This window comes from Photinus pyralis, unplaced genomic scaffold (assembly GCF_008802855.1).
Source record: "Photinus pyralis isolate 1611_PpyrPB1 unplaced genomic scaffold, Ppyr1.3 Ppyr1.4_LG8, whole genome shotgun sequence".
NCBI lineage: Eukaryota > Metazoa > Arthropoda > Insecta > Coleoptera > Lampyridae > Photinus > Photinus pyralis.
In genome coordinates this window covers 30,410,551-30,432,852 of record NW_022170819.1, presented here as the reverse complement: position 1 = coordinate 30,432,852, position 22,302 = coordinate 30,410,551, and the positions used below count along the sequence as shown (strand labels likewise).

General features: G+C 38.0%; 5 protein-coding genes across 6 annotated transcripts; 3 read left to right on the top strand and 2 right to left on the bottom strand.

Annotated features, from left to right (window-relative positions):
* Positions 1–610: 610 nt before the first annotated feature.
* Positions 611–3,091, top strand: LOC116179619 (leucine-rich repeat-containing protein let-4-like). The gene is made up of 2 exons (XM_031499420.1): positions 611–2,543; positions 2,595–3,091. Exon 1 carries the CDS (start codon positions 1,124–1,126, stop codon positions 2,177–2,179), a length of 1,056 nt encoding a protein of 351 aa, XP_031355280.1. The 5' UTR covers positions 611–1,123; the 3' UTR covers positions 2,180–2,543; positions 2,595–3,091.
* A 2,649-nt stretch (positions 3,092–5,740) lies between these two features.
* On the bottom strand, positions 5,741–7,602 carry LOC116179129 (transcriptional adapter 3-A). Its single transcript, XM_031498844.1, has 2 exons — positions 7,482–7,602; positions 5,741–7,429 (listed from the first exon to the last, which is right to left on the bottom strand). Exon 2 carries the CDS (start codon positions 7,341–7,343, stop codon positions 5,961–5,963), a length of 1,383 nt encoding a protein of 460 aa, XP_031354704.1. The 5' UTR covers positions 7,344–7,429; positions 7,482–7,602; the 3' UTR covers positions 5,741–5,960.
* A 2,381-nt stretch (positions 7,603–9,983) lies between these two features.
* Positions 9,984–11,926, top strand: LOC116178744 (ubiquitin carboxyl-terminal hydrolase 30 homolog). Its single transcript, XM_031498328.1, has 7 exons — positions 9,984–10,373; positions 10,419–10,591; positions 10,639–10,920; positions 10,968–11,186; positions 11,240–11,392; positions 11,439–11,629; positions 11,678–11,926. The coding sequence occupies exons 1-7, from the start codon at positions 10,115–10,117 to the stop codon at positions 11,787–11,789; spliced, it is 1,389 nt and encodes a 462-aa protein (XP_031354188.1). The 5' UTR covers positions 9,984–10,114; the 3' UTR covers positions 11,790–11,926.
* A 213-nt stretch (positions 11,927–12,139) lies between these two features.
* On the bottom strand, positions 12,140–13,389 carry LOC116178745 (methylthioribulose-1-phosphate dehydratase-like). 2 transcript variants are annotated; one of them, XM_031498330.1, is made up of 4 exons: positions 13,222–13,389; positions 13,042–13,166; positions 12,537–12,991; positions 12,140–12,488 (listed from the first exon to the last, which is right to left on the bottom strand). In XM_031498330.1, the coding sequence occupies exons 2-4, from the start codon at positions 13,136–13,138 to the stop codon at positions 12,324–12,326; spliced, it is 717 nt and encodes a 238-aa protein (XP_031354190.1). In that variant the 5' UTR covers positions 13,139–13,166; positions 13,222–13,389; the 3' UTR covers positions 12,140–12,323. The 2 variants fall into 2 exon arrangements, with proteins under 2 accessions (XP_031354190.1, XP_031354189.1); XM_031498329.1 differs by having other exon boundaries at positions 13,042–13,389.
* Positions 13,390–14,636: 1,247 nt separating this feature from the next.
* LOC116178790 (gamma-tubulin complex component 6-like) lies at positions 14,637–21,552 on the top strand. Its single transcript, XM_031498404.1, has 12 exons — positions 14,637–15,179; positions 15,228–15,451; positions 15,502–15,760; positions 15,806–16,042; positions 16,089–16,297; positions 17,318–17,607; positions 17,657–17,879; positions 17,929–18,163; positions 18,212–18,404; positions 19,064–20,723; positions 20,914–21,158; positions 21,204–21,552. The coding sequence occupies exons 1-12, from the start codon at positions 15,026–15,028 to the stop codon at positions 21,490–21,492; spliced, it is 4,218 nt and encodes a 1,405-aa protein (XP_031354264.1). The 5' UTR covers positions 14,637–15,025; the 3' UTR covers positions 21,493–21,552.
* Positions 21,553–22,302: the final 750 nt, after the last annotated feature.

The window sequence follows — 22,302 nt, the reverse complement described above, 5'->3', positions numbered from 1 at the left end:
AAAATTATAACTAATAGTATGAACAGATGCAGTATTTTTTTCTCTAAAAGAAACGTATTTAGACTTTTGCTCTAAAATAATTAGGGGAGCTAGTAATTGACTATAAAGAAATTACCATTGAAATCCCTATGCTGCGTCGCCCGAGGCACCACCCTGTATGTAAATCCGCCACTTAAATTGCATGTTGTTACACTCAACGAGATCAACTGTAAAAAAGACCGCTGAATCCAAAAATCATAGCCCCCCTGGCCGGAAACTGCCGGAACATATTGTTATAAACAAAAAACGAAGAAAAAATGGAAAAATGTCGTTTTTTTCGCATTTGACTTCAATTATCTCTATTGCTCTAAGCGAAAAAATGAAGACAAATAAATTTGTTTAGAATCGAATTTTCCATAAGATATACAGTTGATTAGGAACGTTCATTTTCAAATGTTATTGTGTTTTACGGAAACATATAAAAAAAAGAAATCTGGAAAGTTAACAATCTGTTTTTACAATCCGATCTTCTTTTGATGGCAAAACAATATGAAAACCCGATCGCCGTAGGTATATCATAGTCATTGATTAATTAAATAAACAAATTAAAAACACTAAGCGACTTCCAGAGCGTTCTCAATTTTTTTACAGTTAGTGAACCCTAAAGCAACCTTTTTCAACAAGTGTGCAGATGACTCTTGCAAATCGACGGACTGGGCAATTGCTTTTCAAAATCCGAAGGACTTTCTATGGAAGAACGACCAAGCTTATTTTTCGTCTTTTCCCACAATTATCGAACTTTTACGTTCAAACATTGCATTAAGCTTGTCTAAGGCTATAACCCTATCGTTCGTAAAGTGTCCGTAATTAGTCCAATGTCTCTACAAATGAGTACGTATCAAAGTGGATGTAGGTAATTTAACATTAAGGTATTGATGATGTAATTTAATTCAAATATGATGATGCATCTCTTACTTGACTAGATAACCAATGGATCGGTCTATTCGAATTGTGTAATGAAGTCATCTATTAGTCATCATTTCGCACTTCTCGTGTTTGTGTGTCTAAAAATAAATTCACATCTAAAACACAAAGATAAGTTTGCTCAAAGTTTATCACTCAGCTTCCAATAAATAGCATTAATATGTTACAGTTAGTTATTGCATTTACAATATTATATATCATTCCATCCTATTCGTCAAGAGTCTGCGAAGAGACGTCGTTTCCAAACATACCAGTATGGGTTAAAGAAGAAAGTGGGGAGCGCTTTCAAACGGTGCAAGGGTGCATAACTTCAACCCAGTTGCATTATAACATCTTAAAGAAAATTAGAGTCTCAAGACAACGTTTTACGTCTTTAAAGAGAGGAGCAGTTGCAAATATCTCCGCCAATTTTAGCCTTCAATTTATTCATAATCCCAATCTTACAACAGTCATGGGCGAAGCATTCCTAAATATTCCATGCGTACTAGAAATCGATTTAAGTGACAATATGATTAATTGGATCGAAAGCAACGTATTTGACAACATGCTGTATTTGGAAGCAATCGACTTATCAAAAAACCAACTTGAAGTGTTAATGCACCACACATTTCATCACCTTCCAAATTTGACAATAATCGATCTCAGCGACAACAAATTTGAACACTTCAATCAGTATTGGTTTTACAATGCATCGAAGTTGGAGATCATCTTCGCAAGTAACAATCGTATTTCATCTCTACCAAGAGCTTCATTTATAACCTTGCCGTCATTACAAGGCATCGATTTGGAGAACAACCAAATTTTTTACATACACAAACTTGCGTTTCAAGGCCTAGAAACATTGCGTGAGTTATACCTTGGCAAAAATAAATTAACAAATCTTCAAGTGGATTTTAGCCCAACACCAAACCTACGATTCCTGGGAGTAAACGAAAACCAAATCACTTACATCTCAGATCAGACACTAACTCAGTTGCAAAGTGCACTGCGTATGCTATGGATTCATTTCAATCCCTGGCAGTGTAGTTGCATTGAAAAGGTGTTAAATTGGGGTGCTACTTATAATATAAGTGTTTCCTTTAAGTGCAGTAATAGTGATCTGTTTTGCGTTGTTCCCAAGACGTTTCAAGATGAATGTACTGATCTTAGGCGAGAGGATTTTTATAGCGATTGTTTTAGTCAGTTTCAGGGATTTTGCAATAAAATCATCAACTAATATTATCGTGCCTAAGGTTACCGCTGTTTAAAAATATGTAATGTAAAAAATAAAAATCCTCCCATTGCTATTCAAAATTGTGCAATTCACTGCAGTTTTTCCACCCTCCCATTGAATACACAATCACAAAGTCTGTTAATTTTGATTTTTTATTTTTGTTTACAGTGCTTAGTCGAGCTTTCACAAAACACCCAGCAGTAGATACTGCACTATCAATTTGTCCCTTTATTGCTGATGTTAACAATCGATTGGCCGTATTCCTCTTTTTTGCCGTATTGAGTGCAGTAGGTATTAATTTGTTCTTCAGTTTTAGTAGAGTCACTGGAGGTTGTAACTGGTGATAGTATCATCGATATACAATTATGTGAGGATACTATTTCGATCTGACATGTAAAATGTGATTTACTTAAACTAGAACTAAAAGAGGTCCAATTATGGAACCGTGTGGAATCTCTATAACCGCTTCGTGTGGCTCAGTGGAGTTGAAGTTCGACCAAGGGTACCTGATGGTTCGACGTTCGAATCCGGGTTCGGACATAGAAGTTTGTGGTATTCTATGCGGATATTTAGAATATTCACATACCTTATCTAGCATGTTAAAAGAATATCCATGTTATCTGGCACAAATCAGCTGAAAAAAGACGCTCAGGGTGAGATAAAGCACATCACGCAACAAAGCGATCGATTAAACAAATTAAGTTTAAATACCTAAAGTTTTAATTATTATTTTTATCATCCGCTCATCGAACAGACGCACCGACAAATAAAACAAGCACCAAGCATGCTTAGGGTGACTTCGTTTTAATTCCAAATATATACAGGGGTTAATTTATTGCAACTATTGAGAGGTTCCACCCTGTATATACAACTTACGATGATACATACATTTTTGAGAGTTGGCAACCATGCAATTTCTAGGTGGGAAAAAGCTGTCTGCGCCACCTAGAAGCACGAACGGGAGTTCCGTTTGGCATCTTGTCTAGAATGGCGGTCGTGAACGCGTCGCTCCATAAATGTTTGTTGTTATTTTGTGTTATTTAATGCAGGTAGTAATTTTTGCATTTCTTTATATCGTATTTGTGTTTTGTATGCCGCATTTTATATTTGTTGTGTGTTTGAATCTCTGTTTTTGAAATTTACTTTGTTTAACCGCAATGCAATCATATGTGTGATACCGTTATGCTATTGTTTATATTTTTGGTGTAATGTTTGTTTAATTTATGTTTATTGATGTTGATTACTTGGTCTTGTCCCTGAAGTTACATTCATATAAGTTTTGATCTTTTTATTTTAATATGTGGAAGTTACTGATTCGTTTAATGTATGTACTGACTTTTCTCCGTGAATGAAGCAGTCACGGGAGGTGGAAAAAGAAACTGTAGTCTATAATTATGTGTTAGGCCACCTAATTCCGTGCACTGTCTTCGACATCCAACTGTAGGTTCGAAACCCCGAAACCAGGGGCGGACTACCCATCTTGCAGGAGCGAGATTACGCTAATCAAAGCTCTTCAGTTTAGAATCTATGTGCGTTAAATGAGTGGCGATTCAATAATTTTCACATATTTTGTTTTTAGTCAAATTTGCCTACAAGGCCATGTAGTTTTCCATCTTGCTTTTAACAAAAGGACTATTGCACCAAAGGTGAGTCACATCCTGTGTATTTCACCCTTTCTCAGAATCTTGGTACCTGCTACTACCTGACCCATTGTCCCCAAAAACTTGCTTTTAACCTTGAGTGTAACCAACATTGTGTATATGCATTTACTATCTTTGTTAACTACTGCTTAAACTTTTACAAAATATTTTGTTAATTAGTATTAATCAAACTGCAAGGTTTTTCTCCGTCGTACTCTTTTTATCCTTGGCAGTGACTTTTGCGAGAGTACGACACCCTTCTGGCTTTGCTTGCTTTGTTTATATTAATGTACATCAACTAAATTTCCGGGCTTTCACAATCATAATAATTACGATCATTATTAAACAAACTTTTCACAATTTCAGTGTTTTATTTAACGTTCCTTCCCTATTGTCACAGATCTACACATACACAGATTGCTAACCTTATGCATTTTTTGGGAAACAAATTTAGGTATACTTAAAAGCGCCCTCTATGGCGGAGCAGTATAAACATGTAACGTTTAAAACTATAATATGACGCTTATGGATTTATGCGTTAGATGTCGTTGAAACAAAATTAATTAAACAATAACAAACTGAAACAACTAGTCCGAAACAAATCACAAAATAAATTCACCGATTACAAATATCAAATGCTAAAAATAACGAGTAACGAATTCGAATTATGCACACTTTACCGCTTCAATTTTTTTGCAGCGACATCTAATGCATAAATCCATAAGCGTCATATTACAGTTTTAAACGGTACATGTTTATACTGCTCCGCAATAGAGGGCGCTTTTAAGAATACCTAAATTTGTTTCCCAAAAAATGCATAAGGTTAGCAATCTGTGTATGTGTAGATCTGTGCTATTGTGCTTCAGGTCAAGGCGTTGCCCTGCCTTAGATGTTTTATCACGTGCCACTTTTCAAATTTAAGCGGGATCTTGTTTAGTTTTAGAGGGAATAGTCATTCGGGTGGCCATTTTTAAACGTTGCCGGGTTTATTTTATTTCCGTGTTCTTGTAGTGTGAAGTTGGGGGTTAAGTACACTACACTATTTTTTTTGCTAGAGTGTGATAGACAACATTGCTCAAAATTCAATGGGGACGATATTTTCTCCTTCCTGCTGGTAGCATAGTAGGTGCATATATGCCTATTGTGCCAATTTTTGGCCTTCAGTGAGTGCATATGGCACCCAGCTCGATGCAATTTTGCGCAGATGAAGGTCTTCCCTTAAAATTTCATTGATGGTCCGTTTTTGTATTACTGTCTACAACTAGTGTCGATTCAGCCAAATTCCATACAATGGTCAATTAATTACTACGCGACTCATATATCATTCTGAATGCTTGCCTACTGATCGGCCTGCGCGAGCGAGGTCAACGCTTTTTTGCGTCCTCTCGGAAACTATCGGCGGCCCACATCGCGACGGTTCTCTATGTCTCCCAACGGCTTCTATTAGCTCACTGTGGGATTCTGTAGCATTTCTCCCTCGGAGGACGGCTGTTTTTAATCGACTATAAGAATGATAACATCCATTCTGCATGACGCTTATTGACTCAGTCAACAAAATCATAACAATAACAATAGAGCCTACTGCCATCTACCGCGCGTCTACGTATTAAAACGTGCCATACTAGCTGACGCACATTAATTTCTTGTGGTATCGCCATTTAAATCCGAGGGAATAAATAGTTGCCATGACTTAATTATATCCCCAACCCGATTCGACGTAGGTATTGGTCCTTTGATGGTGGGAAAACTCTCTTTAACAATTAAGCGCTGGAAAACAGTTTTCATTAATTAATACAGGACACAACAACTCAACTAAAAAAACATCTGTGCACATGCACATGCTTATCTTGAAACTAATTAGTAATTAGCCTATTACTCTCCTTAAGAGGTATAGTGGAAAAAGTTAAAAAAACATAGTAGGCGATTGAAAAATAAACAACTGCATTGAAGTCATGCAAATAAAGCGTGCATTATCTGATATGCGTATGACCCCATACATTCATCTTTATTAATTAAGGTATATACACTGTATTAATGGTACTTTAATATCTAATTTGCCGGAATAAAGAAAGATTAAATGAAATTCATCGATGCAAAACAGGAAATAAAATCGTCACGCTTCCTTAACAAATAAATATGTCCAATTAAAACAACATAGTGGCGTTAGTGAGCTCAGTTAATTCCTTATGTAATCGAACTTGTTGCTGAATCAACTTATTTGCCTCTTCCTCATATTCCACCCCCAAGCTTTGCTTACACGAAAGCTTTCCAAACGGATCCAGTTGCGGATTCTGCTTCTGCTTAGCCAACAGCATCTTATTGTACACGTCCATTGCCTCATTATCGACCTTCTCGAGTGCCTCCTTTACTTCCTGTCGCCGCAAATCCTTAGCGATCACTTTTCGCAGCTTCGTCAGCTCTGAGACATTCTTTTCATTGACAGTCTTCAATTCTTGCATGCACTTCTTGATTTCTACCAAAATATCGTCATCGGGCGGAATACTCTTCGGCAAGTCTTCGACGTCTAGTATACCCTGTTCGACCAGTTCCTTTCTCAATCGCCTATCCATGCAAGTGTCATTTCGTGGACCGTTCGTTGTCTTCGTCAAACAAAAGTCGGATGGCTTTAACTTGTCTGTCACTGTTGGATTGCCCGTAACTACATTCTCCTCAATGAGTGCCGCTAGCAAACGCTGCGTTAATGGGCTCGAGAATGTATCCACCATCGCATTGAGACCGTTCTTTTTCAGTTCGCTACTGAATGTCGGTTTTGATTTAGCAGTCCTCTGTATGTTGCCGATCCCACGTTCTTGACCCAGCACGTCTTCCGACCATTCTATGGAGTAATGCTGACCTATCTCCGGAATCGGAATGTCGACATCCTGAGAGCACTCTCGGATTAAATCGTCCAGAAAAACAACATCATCTTTAGCGACGTCCGCACAAAATACCTCTACAGACAACCAAAACTTATCAGAGGTGTCGTTTTTGGGCAGTGTCATTTTTGGTAGTTCATTCTCGATTGGTAAATCGTTAACAAAACTATTTTTGGGTAAAGTATGGCGAGACTTGATTATGCGACTTCCATTTTTAACATCCTTGTAACGCACTTTCTCATCTGGTCTTTTCCTTTTCAAAGGCTGTGGTTTCTCATAGGGTTTACCCTTCTTTGTTTTTCGACGTTCTTCTATTTTATCTATCGATTCGACCTCAGACTTCAGCAGACGTGAGCGCACTGCACATGTAGATAGTAATTTTTCGAGATCTTGTTGCAGTTGGTCCAAGTCTTCCATGCCCACACCGTCTTCAAGGGACCGATTTAATATCGCCGAATATCTGGGTAGGCATTGAGTGTTATCGCTTTGTTTAACAACCGGAAAGAATGGTGTACGATTTTCATTATCCATTGGGTAAGTCTCATCTGGTCGAAAACGGGTTGTTGACAATTTTGTGTCCTTCGACTTATTGCTATAGTAAGAACTGGCACCATTTTTTGATGAATTGTACGACTTCTTATAATTATACATTACTTAAGGAAGAAATGATCTATTAAAACTTAAACGAATAAAGAATGTGAGGCTATGTTGTAGATTTTCTGCTTGTGCTATGATGCCTACAATAATGAATTATTGTAATTCACATATTTAATATTGTAATGCACTCACTGTTTGCTGTAAAAAGTGAGAAAATAATTGTAGTTTGCACAAATCAAAAATTTCTTCTTTGATTAAGTTAGTTAGGTTATGTTATGATTTCCATTTGCAACTTTGGACGCATTCAATTTCTTCTTTCAGAAACACAGCGGTTAGCGGCGCTACTGAGTCACCGTAGTATCCTGCCGACTGATTGGCTGCAACTTTGTGGCATTGATCAAATAGATTCGTTTGTTGATTAGACCGCTTGGACTTGGACTTGAACGAATTATAAAGATTTCTATATAGTATTATAATAATAATAATAATCTCGCGGATCTGAGTATAATCGTATGATTTAATTTTTATGGAAGATCAAATTTTTATCACATTGAAATAAGACTTTTTGCAAGATAAGGGCGTGTTATCTCCGTTTAGAAAACATAGGTGCGCACGCGGTGTTAATGCCAAATGGATAAATGTTGCTTGGCAGCAGCCGTATTTTAAGGAGGAGCGGAATTGAGGAAAGAGGATAGGTATTTAATAAGGGAACCGGACGTTAAACGAGGTCTTTTGTGTTTGTTTAATCGTGTCCTTTTGCATTTGTTTCATCGTGGGCTTCTTTGGCAAATGGTAGTGGACGTTTGAAGTGTAGCTTTTTGCCGTACGTTTTGCCGTATATTAGAGTTTGTTTGAGGGCGTTTTGATAAGGACAGGGAGTATTTGTTTGATGCAGTGGCGTACGTACGTACGTATTCTGGGGGGGATTAAACAAGTTCGTGGCACATACAGTCCCCAGTGCATACTAGAAGGGGCAGGGGGGGGGGGGGTAAGAAATAGAAATTGGGCTGCAGGTTGCTGATGCTGGTAGTCATTTATCTATTTTTTATTGTACAGGCGAAAAAGATTAGATTAGAACGGCATTTTATTTCTTACTGCTGACAGGCCCCTTTATTGCAACGAAAACTTTGAATAATAGGTATATTTATGGGTAAAAAACCAATTTCGACAAAAAATTCAAAGGGCTGTAACTTTTGATCTAGTAGTCCGATCTTGGAACTGTTTGGAATTATGGATTCTACAGGCCACATTCTATAAGAAAATATTTTTTTCCGGTCGATCTGAGACAATTTTTTTTCTGGGCAAAAAAAAGGCAGTTATTTACCTTCCTTTTTTACCAAAAATCGACTGCACCAAAATTTCTCGGGAAAAAACTTTTTCTTATTAATTTGGGTGCGTAGAATCCAAAACGATTCGTACTTTTCCGATTAGACGTCTCCATCAAAAGTTATGGGCAAAAAACCAATTTCGACAAAAAATTCAAAGGGCTGTAACTTTTGATCTAGTAGTCCGATCTTGGAACTGTTTGAAATTATGGATTCTACAGGCCACATTCTATAAGAAAATATTTTTTTCCGGTCGATCTGAGACAATTTTTTTTTCTGGGCAAAAAAAAGGCTGTAGGTACAGAGTGAGCAACAAAGATTGAAGCGTGCCGCTTCAGCTAAATTGGCAATGTGCCGCTCATAGCATATGCTGATTTGATACAAGATACGAAATACGAATAGACGCACGTCACTGTGACAGCGCAGAACGTCATTTTCGTATACAACTTCATACAAAGAAGGTAGTTTTGATATTAATAGGAACAAGCGGTGATGACGCACGCTTCAATCATTGTTGCTCACACTGTATAATCTTACTTTTTTCCAAAAATCGACTGCACCAAAATTTCTCGGGAAAAAACTTTTTCTTATTATTTGGGTGCGTAGAATCCAAAACGATTCGTACTTTTTCGATTAGACGTCTCAATCAAAAGTTATAAGCAAAAAAAATTCCTGTTTTTAAAATTTAAAATTCTTATTTTCGTCATTTCGTGAAAGGCAGGACGCAGGTACCTTACCTCAGTAGCAGTACTAAGTATCTGATACCTATTTGTTATTTTGGGCATCAAATGTAGCGAATTGCCGATCGATGCCGAATAGCCAAATCGTTGACTGCCAACACTGATCACTCACTGAATAGTGAATACTGAATACTACAGAATATTTAGATTTTAGTGACTTTAGACGTAAATACGCCACTGGTTTGATGTGTGTTTATAGCTCAGGTTTATAGCGTTGCCGGTCGCCATGTTGAGGCTAAATTGCTAAACTTTGGTATAGTGTACCCTTTTTTTGCGAGGTCCTATGCTACCTTGTTTAAGTTAACCCCAATATTGCAGTCGAAGGGGGTTTATGACAAGTTGTCACCACTGTTCCAATACCTATAGTAAGGGGCGGTTGCACAAAGACAGTTTAAACCTAGCTTGGAGTTAACCAGTGGATTACGGTCGAGGATTGGTTGAAATTTGACGTTTTGTCAAATTTCCACTAATCATATGTCTTAATCCATTGCGTTAATTTAAACGAAGTTTAGACTGCGTTTGTAGTAAAGTAGGAACAACTGTCACGCCTTGTTGATCATGGAGTAAAAGTAATTGAACGCAACCACTTAGGAAGTGTCTCTGAAACTTGTATTCTAGATTGGAAGTGACTATTGATTCGACATAAATCGAAACCGAAAGTGGAAAGGTTCATAAACCAAAAACAAAAATATTTCAAAATTTTAAGTAACAACGGAAACTTTCACAAAATACCTCTCAACAATGCCTACATAGTAAGCAAATGGAATCTGAGAAACTATTAGTGGCTGCAGGATTAACAGCGGCAGCAGTTGTTGGTGCTTTCGTGTTCTGGGGGCCCGCGACACATTCTGGACGCGGTCGCGGTCGCCTAGCCGGATTGGTAAACTTGGGACAGACGTGCTTTTTAAATTCGGTGTTACACGCTCTTGCGGCTTGTTCGCAATTCGTCTGTTGGCTTGATATCGACTCATCTGCCAAAGATACTAGTTTGCGAGTGACACTGTCAACAGTCTTATCAGGTTTGAAGCCATTATAATGACAAGTTTTAAGATTTTCTTTCATAGTTATAAATGGGACGCATAAATCTGTTCAGGAGACATCGTTTGCTCCATCTGCGATCATTAATGCACTAAAACGATTGGGATGGGTGATACCGGCCGGCGAGCAGGATGCACATGAACTACTCAATGTGCTACTCACCACTCTGGACGAAGAGATGCAGAAAACCTCTAGAAAGGTCTGGTATATTCCGGTTGTGTCACTTCTTAGAGTGTACTGTTTCAGGCCGGTTGTCTCTCTCACGCACTGGAAATCTGCGACATCGGTAATCCGGACGTAGAACCGGAAAGCTCAGAAGTTGAAAGTATGGGAAGTGTAATGTCTCTAAATGACCTGTGTCGTCCGAGCAATTTATCTTGGCGGGGTGGTGCCAACCATCGATACAGGTGGATTTCTAGGTCCTGCCGTTCCTTGCAGTTACTAGCAGGACCGCCCGTTCAAAGTTTATCACATCCATTTAGTGGAACTTTAACTAGTCAGCTGAGGTGTACCGAGTGTAGTCATAAGGTATTTTCATCAAGTGAAAGTTGAAGTAAAATAAAGGATTATTTTAGTCTGCCGTCCGTTATGATAAATTTGAAAGTTTGTCCTTGCCCCTTCCATCTGGTATGGGCGATTTGGGATGGGGTCGTCACAAGTTACATCAACTTCTGACGAATTTTGTCACTCCCGAAGTGGTCTTGGATGTTCAATGTGAAGGTTGTAACGAAGGGCGAGATCCCACGTCAACTCCAATTTATTCCAAGCAAATAAAAGTGCTAAATTTTGGGAAGGTAAATTTTCGCTGTACCTGAGAAGTGTTGTGATTACCTACGTGTATTTCCAGCTACCTTTATGTCTTTGTATTCACATTTCGCGGAATATGTGGCAGACGGGGGCCATGTCAAAAAGACAGGACTATGTTCAATTTCCTATTAGGTTATCACTAGCTCCGTACACTTTCTTGCAAGCCCAGAACCAAAGGAAGCTTACAACCTCGGTGAGTAGTAAGTAGTTGCCTCATTGTAGTGAATGGTTTGACGTAGATGTACACAAGTACAAGTGAAGGAGGAAGTCCTTTATCTAACAGCATGCCTTCGGCATGGGGAGCTGCTTCCTTTTGTGATAAAGCGGCTGAATGGCGTAATGTGTATCAGCTTGCTGCTGTAGTTGTACATACAGGTAGTGCGCACTCAGGTCATTTTATTACTTACAGACGTGGACACCAAAATACTAAGTAAGATTTAACAAAATTTTAGTGGAGTTATAGCAATTCGTATTTTAGGTGGTTTTATACTTCTGATGTAGAAATTCGAGAAGCAACAATTGAAGAAGTCTTACAAAGTACAGCTTATATGCTGTTTTATGAAAAAAGTACAAGTTTTGGGGGGTTTTAACTATCAGCATTAAATATAAAGTTCCTTTATGTTAATATTTTTCGCATATTAATTTTTCTGAATATTGATATGACTCAATATTTGTGATAAAGCCTGATAATTGTTTTATTTAAATATTATATACATATAGGCGTAAACAGTTTGTGGTTTCTTTGAACAGTGCCTTTTTATAAGTTAACTTTGCATGGAGCAAAACCAGATTCTTTCTGTCCCAATAAAAAATCTAAATTCCCAAAGAATTGACTACACAAATTTTCATTAACACCTTACATAATCCTTTGGTGCGAAAACATGCACAAACATGAACATGAAAACTATCCGGGTCGCACAATGGGATCAAATAAACACAATTGACAATGGCAAAATTTTTTTCCGAAACACATGAAAGAAGTAAAACAAAAGCCCTCAAAGAGAGAAAAGCTTGTTTGGCATGTTACCCCGCACGCGCGCGGTCGACATGAGGGTACTTTGTTAAACAATTATGGCCACAAATTATGACAAATTTTACATTGTAATGAATATTTAGGTATACCACTAGTGCTTTAAGGAATTTGTTTTCTGATATAATAGTTCATATTCTTCTGGCTTCAAGTTAGCATTTAAACCAAGCTGCTTCATATGAATTACAACATCCATCAGGTAGTCATAACACTCGGTCATTGTTTTAGCTTGTTGCCAGGTATCACCCCAAACATATATCTAAAATTGAAGGCGCTGAAGTAGATGATGTTAGTACATAATACATACCCCATGTCGTCTAACAAGAACTGCACATGTTTCTGGATACTCTGCAATGACTTCGGCCATTCGATCCTTTAAATCCTCCTCAAAAGGAGTGTTTTCGATAATTGGTACAACCAACTCTTCGTCGTATCTGTAATTCCTTCCCAGCTTGGCGTTTTTTATACCTTTAATCATCTCCAAATGAGTACACTTAAACTCCTTTCCCGGAAACAGCATTGTGACGAGGAGTGCATTTTTTGAGTGAGTGTGTATAACTGCACCTGCGTTCCTTTGAGTATATGCACACATAAATAACGGCGTACACTGGCTTTTCTTCAATTTTTTTTCTGGAGGTGGTAATTCTAGGTCTTTTCCGTTGATATCTTGCACAAACATATCAATTGGTTGCAGCCTTTCCTTTTGTACTCCGGAAGGAGCAATATATATCTTCTCACCATGTTTAATACTGATGCCACCACCTAGTGAAGGTATTTATGTAAGCGAATAATATAATACCACATTTACCTACCGGTTCCAGTTACCCACCCTAAATGGTAAAATTGCCTACACAGTTCCGGAATCAAGTGTTTAGGGTGTTCATTATCTGCTAAATTTTGGACAGACATCTCACATTTACTTATTGTAATGAAAAACCTGCGGGTCAATGAAATTAATGCAAACTTAGTTGTTGGGATGCCTAGTTGGAGACCTTGACTATTTATGTTTAAAGGTCAAAGATAACCACATAACCTTATTATGGTCAAAGTTTACACTGATATGGTCGTGGTTTCAGAAATACGGATAGAAGACTTTAATCACACAGTAGAAAAGCCACACATTTGGTTGTGATACGAGAAAAGCTCAAGAAGTAAGGTTAATAGTTCCTTTGTGTTGCATAGTAGTTCCAAGTCGTTCTACAGATAGTTCAATTGCACTTATGTGAAAGTTCTGATGACTTATTTGATACACAATGGTGCAAAATATTTAGTTGCTAGAAGATTCTGGTAGGAGCATAGAACATTTTAGAAAACCCATTACATGTTTTACAGCGTATTTCAAATATCTTTCAGAGAGGGCTTTATAGTACAGTAACTGTATACAGACAGAATAGCCATGTCCGCTATGTTTTTTTTTTCAATTTACCATTGATCTGATTGGTTTACCCAAATTATTAAATTTTGCTATGGTTACAATAATGCTGTGACAATTGTGTCCAACAAGATTAATTCATCACTTAGTTTCCAGGTTAATTTCTAACAATCCGGTGTATATGGTCAAAACATAGTGGCGGATCTCCCAAGTCCCAATAGAAGATAACACCTGTATGACCACACTGTCTTTATAAAGTCACTCCCGAAAAATCACTGCAGTTTATAGAGTTTTTTAGCTCCTTCTCTTTCTTAAATAGCGTCTAAGGGGTTTGCGTCATAAACATATTATCCATAGTCATATGAGATTCGTCTATGGTTATCGTTAGAATGCTGTCGCAAGTACTTGCAATCTACAACTCCTACTAATCTGGACAAATTTTAACAGCATATTGGATAGTTTTGGATTTTTTTATTGTTTTCTCGAGACCCTTATGTTCTTTCCTTTAAAAAACCCTGTAAAGCGTTGGAAGATCTCAAAATGCCTAAGCTGTATTCAGATCGATCCTTAGAAGATTTTTCGAAGCAACCTGATGGATTTTCGAGAATAGTTCAGCGACGTTTTCAATAACTTTGAAGCACCTTGCCAAAGCATATCAATGCTTTTTCGCATTTTTAAAGCTAAACTCTTCCCATAACGTTCTATCTTGGTTCATATAACAATATGGTTCTATATACGTTTCCTCTAAAACACAACCGTTCTTCATATACCTTTAGGCTTATTCTGTGGATTTTTGTACCCTTTTTTGGGTATTTCCTAGGCTTACCTAGTTCTAGAAGGTGGGCGAAAAGCTTTTTATGGTTCTAGATCACGTATAAGAAGTTCCTGAAAATCATATTGGTCTTCTGAAATACTTCGGAATGCCTTTTAAATCCTTACCAGAGGAATCAAAAGCTCCCAGGTCCACTCTCTAATACTCTCCCAAAGGTTCTTTCCATCACTTTATAGCCACCTAATTAACAGCACTCGCAAAGTCTTTTTCAAAGTTTGATAGGAATTTGCCAAAGCAATCTAGATGTTTTCCTGAGTTTTATAGACTCCCACTTTTGGAACAACCAACAAAGTTCTGGAAAGGGTTTAGTAGGAAAACTAATTTTAGAGCATCAATCAATTTCCAGAGCTTTGAATGCTTTTTACAAAGCCGATTCGGGAGCCTGAGAGAACTGGAGTTCTCACAAATCCATATTTCTTTGAAAAGGCCAAAATTTTTGTTAGGATTTATGTCGTTTCAATAGGCACTTCCTAGTTCCACAGACAACTGGCTGCATTCAGTTTTTCTTGTTTTTGTGGTTATGTTTTGACATTTGTGTAATTTAAAATTTAACTGTCAGAATGTAAATAAACAAATTTGGGATTTGAACAAAATGGATTGTAATTTAGACAGTATTTACGATTTAATAACAAAATTATGCGAAAAGTACGCCTCCTTAAACCAAAATTCAGGTCGCTCAGGCGAAAATATCAAGAAGCTGCGCAAAAAATGCTACGAAATATTGCTTTCGAGAAATACCAGCTCGGGTACGAGGATTTCTTGTATCTATATTATCCGCTAACTTAATTTTGCAGTTGACTCGTTGGAATTGGAAGGCAATAATGATCCAGTGTGCCACTTACTTGCGTGGGAATACATTTTAAAGTCCGACTATAGTTTAACAGATCAAGCTAGAAAAATTAGGAATTGTTGCGAGAAATTGGAAAATCTAAATGTATTTGATGATCAAGTAAATTGTAACATTATGATGTGCTTATTGCACCTCAGATCCGTACCAAAAGGAGATGATTCGATAATGGTAAGTTATCGTAAAGTGACTGCATTATCGTTCTGTAAAATCTGTTTAAGGAGAAGAGTCTCAATCGTGAGTTGGAAGGCAAATTTAGCAAACCTTTGCTATTCCCAGCGTTTGATAATAGTAAATTTCATCTTAGCGACGACGAGCTTTTGTATGGGATCCCGGGTTATGATAGTGACATGTTTAAAATGGGTAATCGAAGGGTAGTGTATAGGACATCACATCATAAGAGTGCCAATGACTTCATAAGCCACAAAAAAGTACAGGAAGCTATAAAATGTGCCGAGGAGATGAATGTTTCTGACCAAAGTACTGTACTTCTGCACTATGTTTTTGTTCAAGTTTTTCTTGTAGATTTAAACATCTGGGAGGTGGCGTCCAGGAGCCCTCCTAGTGCTCAACGAACATGGGAGGAATTCGGATATTCGTGCACTAAAAGGGAGTTTCCCTTCTTATGCGAGTCCATTCCTGAAACGACCGCATGGGTCTGTAAGTTGTCCTCACAGGTGGAAAGGTGGGGCACCCCGAAACCGGACGCGCGGAACGTTTTAACCTCGCAGAGATTCGTGCGAGATATTAAATACTTATTAGGTTTGCACAACTGTTGGGACGATGTAGGTGTTATTTTACTTTGTAGTCGGCATCGAAGCAAAAAGCTTTCTTGTTAAGGCCGATGGGGAAATGATGATTAAGCCTGGGATATCCGTTGAGGGGCTAAGTCCAGGTGCCTTGAAGTCGTATTCTGATGATCTCGTGTTTTGCAGTAGGTGCTATAAAGGTTTAGATGCTCTGTGTTCGCAAAATCCCTTCACTTTAAAGGAGACGAATAATGGTTACATATTTTTTGTAAGTAATTTGTCGTGAGACTAAGACTACAGAGATAGGCTCAGTTAGTCTGTAAACTAATTTACGTTGGCCTTGACCTCATTTGAAAGGTCTTTTTTCATCCTACAAAAATGCTTTATACTTTAGGTGAAAAGGTCGAAATTATATGAATTTATGTAGCCGAGAACTGCTGTTTAACAAAAGGCATTCGGACAAGGTAACATCACATAGGTGCTGAGATGGTACCTGAATATGTATTTTTGAATTACCATGTATAAAAAATTTCCAACCAAACGTTACAGTAAATAAATATGTTTTTATTAATAATAATTCTGCCTTTGTTGTCATTATACTTTTCCATGGCCGAAATCGTTTACCTGCATTTCCCGTGAAGTCACAGTTACATCAGCTATTTGGGATAAGGTACGTTTGAATTCTATCTATTTAAATAAACTGAATTGCGTTTGCGCTTCTCTGAACAATTGTTTATAACGTTGTTCGTAAGGTTTTGGGGTTATTTATAGTTGAATTTGGCATTAGAATATCCATTTAAATTGTATATTACATTTAAGATAGAATTTTCCGTTACGAATCGAAACTTGACATTGTTTATTACCTATATTTAAATTACCTATAACGTTTGCATCATAAATAAAGCAGACGTTGTATCTTGCATTTGACAGTATTTATTGATTTGAAGATATAATTCAGTTAACATATCAATTTTGATGGGATATTTAAATTTACCGCTTTATCTGAATTATCCAAATTACATTTTGTATATACGAATACCACTTTATTTATTTACCACGTACTTTAATAGACAAGCAAAAAAGGTAAGAGCCATACAACGAGCTATAACCTAAGGAGCAATTACAATTACTTTTAGCTAAGGCTTGGGCATAAGCGACTACTTCTCAATTTAAATTAAAAACGACCTTTTCAAAAATGGTCTCGCAAGAAACACGGGGCGTGAGCGTATCTGTGCAGTCTTAGCATTCCCTCTTGTAATTACCCTAAATACTAATTGCCGACTTGTAGGAGCTTTGTGAAAGCATAAAGCGCTATTTGTCATACTACCGACTGGCCATTTTGTCTATTCCCAACTCATTCAATTTACTTATGCTGCACCAACATACGAGGCAGTTAAGAAAGTACGTAACCGCATTAGCTTCGATTTGTAAGGTCGGCCCATATAAAAAATCCATGACTATTCCACATGGGGTCGCCTTACTCAATTATCTCTTCCAGCAGGTTATGAGTCTTACAGATACGAATCTCATAATGGTACTTTACTCGATACTCTATCCTTGTTGTCAGGTTTACTTCAGGTAACAGATCTAGCTGCTAACGGTTTATGTTGTAAAGAAATTGTTACAGTCGATTTTTGCAACAGTGGCTTTTGCACGGCTCTATACACGACCCGTATGGAGAATTTTTTATAAATGTGCATCCAAAGTATATTACAACAAGAGGTCGCACGTACTGGACTCGAAGTTACACTTTAAGACACGATATCGTACCTGATTTCATCGAAAACTTAACTACAGACGTTTTACTGTGTGGAAAAGCGATGAATTTGTTGAAACTCTGCGTGCCTAATGTGAGTAAGCGGGTGATAAAAATGTCTCCACTCTCATCTCCCATTTTAGTCTCCGCTGTGCATGTATATAATGGAGAAACGGCCGGAAATTATCAGCTGCTGTTTAATGGCCGACCAGCTTTCCGTAGCTGAACGCAACAATTACTCGTATTACTTGGAGGCCACGGCGGTTTGCGGCCCTCGAGTCTCCCTATCGCAAGTGATTAATCTCTCTCGCGAGAAAAATCACACTTATCTCAACTTGATCGCGAAGAAACGCGTCGCGACTTTGAGCAGAATCGAGCGTAAGTAACGCCAATGAAAGTACACGATAATCGATTCTACGATTTCAGTTGAGAGACGGCAAGAGTCTGAGAAAGAAATTGAAAGGCGTCAGTCCGAGATGAAAGTGTTGCAGGACGAGTATACGGAGGCGATGCGTGAGAAACAGACGAAACGCGCCGACGAACTCGACGCGAACATGAAAATGCTACGTCAGAATATTTGGATAGAGAATTTGTATAATAAAATTATCGAGGAGGAATCGTAAGTGTCTTGTTTTGTTGTGGCCCCACGTTGGGCGCCACAATTTTCTGAGGTTTTTAAAGGAAAGTCGCCTTTGCATGCTCACGACTTAATTGCTTGAAGGTTTGTAGCAACGTGGGTATTTGCAGAGTTATTAATTATATTTAATGATTCGTAACTTTGTTTAAATAATCGCGTTTTAATTGTTATCTCCGGTCGTTGCGATAAGAAGTTTCTGTATCGATGCGTAAGATAATTAAGCAGGTTTTACGGTCGTAAACACAGTAGTTATTCGACGACGCAGTAATTTTGATAAAGGAGATGGTTCAGAAAGAAAAAGATAGAGAAATGGTTTTAAATAGCAAAAGAAGATTTTAATCATCGTTTTTTTGGTGGTGAAGAGATCGCGCTCGATTCCCGCATTACGTTCCTTGATATGACTCGTTATCGCCAGACATATCTTTGTTCAAGTTCACTATGAACCGGTACACGTGTAAATTTTCGTATGCTTATCAAAATATAAATTCGAAAAATTTCTGTTGTAATTCTAAAGTAAAATTGCTAAATTTTTTGCTCCTATTGATATCAACGGTCGATTAGTGGGGGCCGTGTGTAATGTTTTTGAGTTATTGATGATAGTGTAACTGGATCGCTCGTATTAAAGTAATTATTTGTTTCAGTAATGATCTAATCCAGTATTATAACAAATTATATGAAGCATCTGAAGTTAGACGATTACACTTTGAAAAACGTTCGCAAAACTTGCGAAAAATATTAGATCTCGGTAATCCGCCCGCTCCCAAATGCGAAAAGGTCGAGGTAGAAGACACATTGGAGGAGAAAAGTACGCCCGACGACAGCGACACCTACCTCTCCACGCACGAAGAAGTCGCGGAATCGTCTAGCGACTACGTTCTGGCGAGAAGCGATGGTTCCTTGCTTGAACCCAATTTAAACGACATAAATGCAAATTCTGTTCAAACCTCCGAACCTAAAGAGGCAGAAGAAACGAATACAGTCAAAAGCATTGCGAACGAAAATTTTGAAATCGCCAAACGAAATAAAGCAAAAGTAATGGCTGTCGAAATGAATATAATTACAGGACCCCTGCTGCCGGAGAAGAAGACGATCGAAAGCGGAACTACGCAATTAACCGAGGCCCAAAGAAACAAGTTAAAAGTGTTGTCGTCCGAGTTCGGTATAGAGCTTCCGACAGTTAACAATCGTAATATAAGTGCACCCTTGAGTTCGTTAGAGCTTAATCGAAATCGCATGATGATTAGTAGCGATTGCTTTTCCAACACTAATTACCTTAACGAGCAGCAAAAAATTTTATTTGGCAGTATTTGCGACAATGAAAACTTCTTGAATAAAAATATCGATACTGATAATGGCAACGAGAGTAACATGACTAAGAGATGGGCTAACAAGAAACAGGAGAAGCTCTGTTTGGATTTCAGCAAGCTGAATAGCAAAAGTGACACCACTTTATTGAAGGCCAAAGTAAGTGAAACGAAACCGTGCAAAAGCCCCAAATTCGAATTAGATAAGGTATCGCCAATGTCAATAGACTCCACCCCTCTCAGTAGCAGCGTGACCACTCCCAGCAGATCGACCATTAATTTTGACAGGCCCGAAATCGACACCTGCGAAACGGCGACCGCCACAGATTTCGACGCGGATTTTGACACGCAGGGCTTCAGCTTTGAATTTGTGAAACAGGACCAGGCGATATACTTTGAAAATCGTAAATCCGCCTTCAATTTACACAACGAGGTGGAAAGTCGCGTGTTAAAGAAGAGCATTTCGAATAAGGACGCCAAGGCTGTATCGACGAACTGCCTAAAGCTCTATTTACAGCAGAGCATTCTCTTTCCACTCAGCGCTCAATTGAAGTTAGTAACAAATGAGCTGTTAAAATTTTTCATCAACGATCAGCAGTACCTGAAGCATCTGACCAGTTTGCGAAACTTCTTCTTTTTGTTGGACGGCGAGTTCGGAAGGAATATCACAGAAAATCTCTTTATAAGACTGTACGACGTAAATTTCCCGATTGATCTCATTAACGTCCATACGCTAACGGTCTTGGTGTACAAGGCGCTCGACTACTCGACAAAGCTGCAAAATAACTCTCAGTTTTTATCATTTCGCATTAACGCATTGCCCCAAGTGTTCGATTTGGGTGATCCGGACGTGTTCGATTGCATCTCGTTAACGTACAAGACCTCTTGGCCTCTCAACATCCTTTTACCTTCCGACACCATTGCGAAGTATGATGAAGTTTTTAAGTTCCTATTGAAATTGCATCGAATTTCTTGGGTTTTACAAAATGTATTTCAGGTAAATGCTTTAGATATTTACGTGAGCGACACAGCTTTAGAATGTGTAAGTGTGTCTTCCTAGAAATTTGGGTAAAACTATTTGTCATTTACATCAAAATATTGCCCATTAGCCTCCTTAGGCCCTGCAGCTTTGTCGCTCACGGAGAGAGCCACCCTGTGTATGGGCGTATAATGACGCTTTCTTTCAGGACTTGAAAACGCTGCTGAAGGAAACTGAATCAAGAAATTTGGTTCTCATGACGTCGCCCCAATACAGAAAACTACATCAGTGCAGGCACATTATGACACACTTTATCCAAACTTTGCAAAATTACATTCTCGGCGAAGTCCTTTTCAGTAGTTGGGAAATCTTCGAAAACCATCTTCAGTCCGTTACAAATATAGATCAACTGTACGCGTTGCATACAAGCTATATTAAAAATATTCATTTTATGTAAGTGACCGAGTACTAAATTCGCTCTTCATGTTTGCATTTCAGGTGCCTTCTCAAACAGAAATCGGCCCCGATTCAGAAGGTACTGCACAAAATATTTATTGTGATATTAAAGTTTTACGATTATCTCCGTTCGCGATCTTGGATATCCGTGAAAGGGGTTTTTATGCATCCGAACTTTAAGAAATTGGAAGATATATTTCTTAATTTTCAAGAGTTGGTGTTATATTTCTTTAAGATTGGAGATAAAGTTGTTAGATGTGGTTACCAACCTCATTTATTGCAGTTATTAAATATGTTAAATATTAATCATTATTATAACAAAGTTCAATAATGTTTGAGATAGCCCATTACAGTACAGTTATTGTTAGTTTAAAATCATTTCCAATAAACATCTGACTAATATGCGTCAATTTAAATGCAAATTGTCACAGATTATCTACAAAGCAGTGTACAGAGAGTTATCATATATCAAAACAAAGAATAAGGAAGTATGAATGTAGGACGAGTGGTGCATATCTTCAATTCCAAATGAATTATAACAGGAGATGAAATTATTTAAACTTAATTCAGCTTGAGACTTGGAACGTCGCTAATTCCATATACTTTGAATGAATTAAATTAATGAGTCCTAAAAATGAATTGGTATTCAAGGAAGATAGGGAAATTGAATTCACAAATGATATGATAGTCTTCAGTTTAGTGCGGGGGTTATAGGTTTCAACCTTGCATTTTGTGACAACTTTATGAAACTTTCAGAGGATGTTCTAGACACTAGTTTTGTACTTTCTTACATCTAGGAAGGTTGAAGGGAATTGTCAAATACCCAGAGAGAATTTATTTAGGGTATTTTACGCGTGGTTTGCCTTCCTTGAGAACACTCGCCTCCGCAGTGGCATAATTCGATGCAGGGCATGTGGGACTTGGTACAGCTGCATCTTTGTGTGCAACCTTTCTTACATACACATTTTACTAAGATTACAAGAGCTTCTTGAACTGGAGGTGTCAAAGTCCAGAAAGTCTCCCAATCTTGATCTTCACTCGAGTTTCTCCAACCCCAATCACATGGATCCGAAAGTTGCTGTTGCGCCACGAGGCATTGTCCCCATACATGTCCTGCGAAAGTATGTAGATTAAGTTTGTT

Excerpts from the sequence above, each read along its gene's own strand:
- LOC116179129 (XM_031498844.1), bottom strand. The coding sequence starts at position 7,343 with ATGTATAATTATAAGAAGTCGTACAATTCATCAAAAAATGGTGCCAGT.
- LOC116179619 (XM_031499420.1), top strand. The coding sequence starts at position 1,124 with ATGTTACAGTTAGTTATTGCATTTACAATATTATATATCATTCCATCC.
- LOC116178745 (XM_031498329.1), bottom strand. The coding sequence starts at position 13,138 with ATGTCTGTCCAAAATTTAGCAGATAATGAACACCCTAAACACTTGATT. Across the intron at positions 12,992-13,041 it reads AGGGTGGGTAACTGGAACCG|GTGGTGGCATCAGTATTAAA; the intron begins GTAGGTAAATGT and ends TACCTTCACTAG. Across the intron at positions 12,489-12,536 it reads TTCTTGTTAGACGACATGGG|ATATATGTTTGGGGTGATAC; the intron begins GTATGTATTATG and ends CTTCAATTTTAG.
- LOC116178790 (XM_031498404.1), top strand. The coding sequence starts at position 15,026 with ATGGATTGTAATTTAGACAGTATTTACGATTTAATAACAAAATTATGC. Across the intron at positions 17,608-17,656 it reads TGTTGTCAGGTTTACTTCAG|TCGATTTTTGCAACAGTGGC; the intron begins GTAACAGATCTA and ends AAATTGTTACAG. Across the intron at positions 17,880-17,928 it reads TGAAACTCTGCGTGCCTAAT|TCTCCGCTGTGCATGTATAT; the intron begins GTGAGTAAGCGG and ends CTCCCATTTTAG.
- LOC116178744 (XM_031498328.1), top strand. The coding sequence starts at position 10,115 with ATGGAATCTGAGAAACTATTAGTGGCTGCAGGATTAACAGCGGCAGCA. Across the intron at positions 10,374-10,418 it reads ACTGTCAACAGTCTTATCAG|TTATAAATGGGACGCATAAA; the intron begins GTTTGAAGCCAT and ends TTTCTTTCATAG. Across the intron at positions 11,187-11,239 it reads AAGTGCTAAATTTTGGGAAG|CTACCTTTATGTCTTTGTAT; the intron begins GTAAATTTTCGC and ends GTGTATTTCCAG.